Source organism: Emys orbicularis, chromosome 13 (assembly GCF_028017835.1).
Source record: "Emys orbicularis isolate rEmyOrb1 chromosome 13, rEmyOrb1.hap1, whole genome shotgun sequence".
Lineage (NCBI taxonomy): Eukaryota > Metazoa > Chordata > Testudines > Emydidae > Emys > Emys orbicularis.
This window is the reverse complement of record NC_088695.1, coordinates 4,661,100-4,666,283: the sequence shown is the minus strand read 5'-3', so window position 1 is coordinate 4,666,283 and position 5,184 is coordinate 4,661,100. Positions and strand designations below refer to the sequence as shown.

The window sequence follows — 5,184 nt, the reverse complement described above, 5'->3', positions numbered from 1 at the left end:
ATCAGGGTGGGATCCTGGCTGGGGGGGAAGGGGAAGCCGCATGAGATGTGCAGAACGGTGGTGGGGGTGGGGGAATCCCAGCAGGCAGATTAAGGTCACTGGGTTTACAAGGGTGGGGAAGGCGCAGGTTTGCTTTGAGTCTTTAAGGCAAAGGATTTGGAAGCCTTTCCCGATGTGGCACGTGCCTCAGTTTCCCCCACCAGACACAGCTCCCCGGTCACTACTCGTTCTAATCGCGGCGTCGGATCACTTGGCAAATCCAGGTGATGAGTTGCCAGTACTCGTCGAAGGAGATTTTCTGGTCTTTGTTGGCATCTAACTTCTCAAACGTGCGCGTCACGGCCGCCTTGACCTCTGTGTTCTAAAACACACCAAAGAAACAGGGAGTCAGCGCTCGGGGAAGCATCTGGCACGTGGATCAGTAGCAGGCTCTACGGCTGGGGGGTAGGGCCGGTGCAAGGATGTTTCACGTCCTAGGCGAAACTTCCAACTTGTGCCCTCCCCACCCCCAGGCCCCCACCCTGAGGTGCTCCCCCCATGGTAGCTCCCCCCCTCCACCTTGAGGCGCTTCCCCTGCGGCAGCTCCCCACCCTCCGCCCTGAGGCAACCCCCCACCCCAGCTCACCCCTGCCCCGCCTCCTCCCCGAGCACACCATCTCTGCTTCGCTTCTCCCGCCTCCCAGGCTTGCGGTGCCTAAGTTGATTGGTGCCACAAGCCTGGGAGGCGGGAGAAGTGAAGCAGCGATGGCGTGCTTGGGGAGGAGGCAGGGCAGGGGTGAGCTGGGGCGGGGAGTTCCCCTGCGTGCTGCCCCCCCCCCGCCCCTTGCTGTAGGCGGCCCTCCCCGTGCTTCCCTGCCCCAGCTCCCTCCGCCTAAATGCTGGCGGCGATCAGGGTGGCCAAAGATCCGGCCACCGCGGTCGCTGCCGAAGAAAATGGCGCCCCCCAAATCCTAGCGCCCTAGGCGACCGCAGCCTGGCTCGCTTCCCGGCCTGGCTAAATGGTTGCACCAGCCTTGCTGGGGAGGGGGAGGGGAATGCAATACCACCCCCTGCTGGCGGGGATCGGCCTAGCAGGGCTCCCCAGGCACACAGATGTGTGTATAAAGGAGAGGTGAGATACAAACTCAAAGCCCATTGGCAGAGCTGTGAGGGTTGTGGGGAGCCAGAGCTGGTGTAGCAGGGGTCAGTGGGTCAGGATTTAGTGGCATTGGCAGAGCTGTGGGGAGGGGAGCCAAGTCCTGGGTTAGCAGGGGGCTGTGGGTTGGGATTGATGGGCTCCGGGGGAGTTCCGGGGGTGGGGGAGCCAGGGCTGGGTTAGCAGGGGGCTGCAGGTCGGGATTGAGGGGAACCAATAGAGCTCGGGGTGGGGGGAGTCGAGGGCTGGGATAGCAGGAGGCTGCAGGTCGGGATTGAGGGGCACCGGCAGAGTTGGGGGGAGCCCCAGGGCTGGGATAGCAGGAGGCTGGAGGGCAGGGCTGAGGGGTATCAGCAGATCCCCTTTGCTAGCAGTCAGTGGTTGATGGTTCTGGTTGCCTTGGGGTGCCAGTAGCCGGGTCTCACCGTGAGCTGATGGCTCAGTTCATTGCTGAGCAGGTTCTGGAAAGCCGCCTGGTCCAGCGCCTTCGCTCCAGGCGGGCCCTCGGCGTATCTGTAGAAGCTGTCCACAATCACACAGAGGCCCTGTTCCAGCTCAGACCCCTCCCCGGCCATCTCGGCCGGCTTCCTTCCACCTCCAAAGCAAAGGCAGATGCCGTTGGTATGGGCCCACCAGCCCCAGAGACCTCAGCTAGGAGCCCATGTGCTGGGAAGGCTGGGGAATACCTGCTGCTGGGGCCACCAGACCTGCTGCAGACTGGGGGATGGAGGGATGGATGGAGGTGTGGGGGGCTAGAGAGATAGATGGGGCCCAGCTCTGCTATGGTGATGGTTGAGCGTCACTTTGTGATTAAAGGACAGCGACTCTAAGTGCTCTAACATCTACCTGTGAACTCAGATTGTCTTGACATTTTCCCACCCAGCTCCACATCTGAACCTTCATCTCCTTAGGCCTCAGTAACCCAGCTGTAAAATGGGGAAAACAGACCTCTCCTTGTCGAGTTAGGTGGTAACTCCTTGGGGCAGGGACTGTCTCTCCCTGTGTGTCTGTGCAGCGCCCGGCACAATGGGGCCCTGATCTCAGTTGGGTCACTTAGCTATTTCTCTAATACAAATATAATAGCAAGTGGTAGGTGAGGGTGCCGGCAGTTGATGGGTTCTGGGTGAGTCTGATGGATTCGGGGTATAGGGGGAGTGTGCAGAGAAAATGATGCATTACATTGAAGAAAGACCCTAGGACTTGGGCCATTGTTATTGGCTGATGTAGTGAAGGCTCCGTGCAGAACCAGGGCCCAGAATGGCCAGGTTCGTTAATGCCGCGTCTCTTACCGCTCCTCTCCCCCGGCGGCTCCGGCTGCAAACTCTGCCCCATGGGCCCGCCGGGGAAAGTGCTCCTGGTTTGCTAGAGAGACCAGAATCGGGCGTGAGCGCCATGACCACTGCTCAGCAAAGAGCTCTTTACTGCTACGGACTCAGGGCGGGGATGGGACGGGACAGGAAAGAGAAGCACAGCAGGGCTGAATTTCAATGGGAGGGGATCGGTCACTGGTTAGACGGTAGCAGATGGACATCCTCTTCCCCGGCAAGCTACGACCGCCCAAGGGCTGGAGCCCCCTTCAAATCCCGTTTGCGTCCAACACAGGTGCATGGGATGGCTAGACAAGGTGCATCAAAGCCGCCCTTCTAGCCCTGTCCCCAGCCTGCGTCCAAAGAACTGCCCTGTGCCCCGCGATCCATGGAAAGGCTGGAAGGTTTGTGTCCGGGGAGATCCCAACTCTGGGCCCCCGGCCCATCTCTGGCGGCGTGTGAAGCAGGGTTGCATTCTCCAGGCCAGCTCTGATGCCAAGAAACCAGCCGTGGTCACGCAGAGATTATGAGGATGTCTCCGCTGCAATCAAACCCCGGGGACTGGGCCGTGGCTGATGACTCCGGCCTGGGCTGCGGGGTTAGAGAATTGCCGGGTGGCTGCTCGGGCGCAGCAGGGGAGGGGCTCAGAGTCTGGGATCCAGAGTGAGCCGCAGCGTCTGCACTGCAGTTGAATAGCCCCGCGAGCCTGCGGCCGCTGACAAGTCTCTCTGGGCCAGGGTCTGGGCTAGACGCTGGCAATGCTCAAAGGGCTGGGAAAATAGGCTCTGGCTCTTCCCACTGTCAGCAAACTGCCCGCGGTCCTGGGGGCGGGTCCTCACTCACCTGGGGCGGGGGCTGCTGCTCCCAGGGACCGTGAAAGCCCGAGATCCGAGCGAGCCACAAGCAGAGGCCGGGTGTGGGGCAGGGCGCCGGGGGCTATTTCTGGGACGGTGCCTCCTCTGGGACGAGACAGCTGGTCCCGGAGTGGCAGGTGGCAGGTGACGGGGACTGGACTGCCGGGGAGGAGTCTGGGCACCGACACAGGAACGGAGACGCAGGCCTGCTCTGACTCAGCTAAAGCTGGGGGACGGGGGCTGATCTGAACCCTGCCCGCCCAGCAGGGTCCGTGGTCGGTGACAGTGGGAATAGAGCTGGGGAAAGGAGGGACGCCTACTGGGACCCACGCAGAGCCAGAGGGACTCCTAAATCACAACGGAGCCTCTGGGGGTTTGTCTACATTGCATTGTAAACCCAGGTCTGTGGGATCCGGACTTGAGCATCCACACTGCATTGTAAACCCGTGTGTGTGGGACCCGAACTGGAGCATCCACACTGCATTGTAAACCCGGATCTGGTCTGTGGGACCCGAACTGGAGCATCTACACTGCATTGTAAACCCGGATCTGGTCTGTGGGACCTGAACTGGAGCATCCACATTGCATTGTAAACCCGGATCTGGTCTGTGGGACCTGAACTGGAGCATCCACACTGCATTGTAAACCTGGATCTGGCCTGTGGGCCCCCGCCTTGTGGACCTGGTGTTTCCAAGCCCACGCTTTAGTGTCCACACTGCATTGTAAACCCGGATCTGGCCTGTGGGCCCCCGCCTTGTGGACGTGGTGTTTCCAAGTCTGTGCTTGCAGTGTGAACCTGGGCTGACAGCTGCTGGCCGCAGGTCTCACAGCCATGCTAGCCGGTCCGTACTGCACCACACAGACCTTCTGACTCCGGTCTGTGGCTTGAACTGCATCCACACTGCAAAAATGACGGGCTCAGAAACCTTGAACAAGGAATATAGGCCACACTGACAGGACGGGGGACTTTATCCTGGGAAGCAGCGACAGATAATCGTGGCAGCTAATGAGCTGGACATGAGCTCCCAGTGTGATGCTGTGAGCAGAGGAGCTAATGTGCTCCTGGGCTGTACAAACAGGGGATCTCGAGTAGGAGGCAGGAGGTTATTTTAGGTCTGGATTTCGCCCTGCTGCGACCGGGGCTGGGATTCTGTCCTGGTGCCCGCGGTGCCAGAAGGATGTTGATAAATTGCAGAGGGCTCAGAGGAGCCACGAGAAGGATTAAAGGATTGGAAAACCTGCCGTATCGTGCTAGACTCCCGGAGCTCAAACTATTTAGCATCACAAAGAGAAGGTGAAGGAGTGAGTTGATCACAGTCTGTCGTACCTATATGAGGAACAAATATTTAACAATGGGCTCTTCAATCCAGCCCACCTGAGCCTCATTAACAGCCTCTCCGTGGGGCCTGAGACAGGGCAGCTGGTCCCAGAGGGGAACAGGGAGAGGAAGCTGTGGCAGGGGCTGCAGGGAGCAGGAGATTCTTGACCAAGGAGTTGAACCGGGAAGATGGAGCCAGAGGGCGGAGCAGCGGGGGGGGGGGGGGGGTGGGCCGGGAAGATGGAGCCAGAGGGCGGAGCAGCGGGGGGGGGGAGGGGGTTGGGCCAGGAAGATGGAGCCAGAGGGCAGAGCAGCGGGGGGGGGGTGGGCAGGGAAGATGGAGCCAGAGGGCAGAGCAGCAGGGGGGGGGTGGGCAGGGAAGATGGAGCTAGGGGGCGGAGCAGCAGGGGGGCTGGGCCGGGAAGATGGAGCCAGAGAGCGGAGCAGCGGGGGGGCTGGGCCGGGAAGATGGAGCCAGAGGGCGGAGCAGCAGGGGGGGTTGGGCAGGGAAGATGGAGCCAGAGGGCAGAGCAGCAGGGGGGGTTGGGCAGGGAAGATGGAGCCAGAGGG

The 5,184-nt window shown here is 60.9% G+C and overlaps 1 protein-coding gene across 1 annotated transcript; it reads right to left on the bottom strand.

The window, feature by feature from the left end:
• Nucleotides 1-229: 229 nt before the first annotated feature.
• LOC135887335 (protein S100-A16-like) lies at nt 230-2,467 on the bottom strand. The gene is made up of 3 exons (XM_065415098.1): nt 2,425-2,467; nt 1,561-1,730; nt 230-361 (listed from the first exon to the last, which is right to left on the bottom strand). Exons 1-3 carry the CDS (start codon nt 2,465-2,467, stop codon nt 230-232), a joined length of 345 nt encoding a protein of 114 aa, XP_065271170.1.
• Nucleotides 2,468-5,184: the final 2,717 nt, after the last annotated feature.

Excerpts from the sequence above, each read along its gene's own strand:
- LOC135887335 (XM_065415098.1), bottom strand. The coding sequence starts at position 2,467 with ATGGGGCAGAGTTTGCAGCCGGAGCCGCCGGGGGAGAGGAGCG. Across the intron at positions 1,731-2,424 it reads GCCGCCGGGGGAGAGGAGCG|GTGGAAGGAAGCCGGCCGAG; the intron begins GTAAGAGACGCG and ends TTTGCTTTGGAG. Across the intron at positions 362-1,560 it reads AACTGAGCCATCAGCTCACG|AACACAGAGGTCAAGGCGGC; the intron begins GTGAGACCCGGC and ends GGTGTGTTTTAG.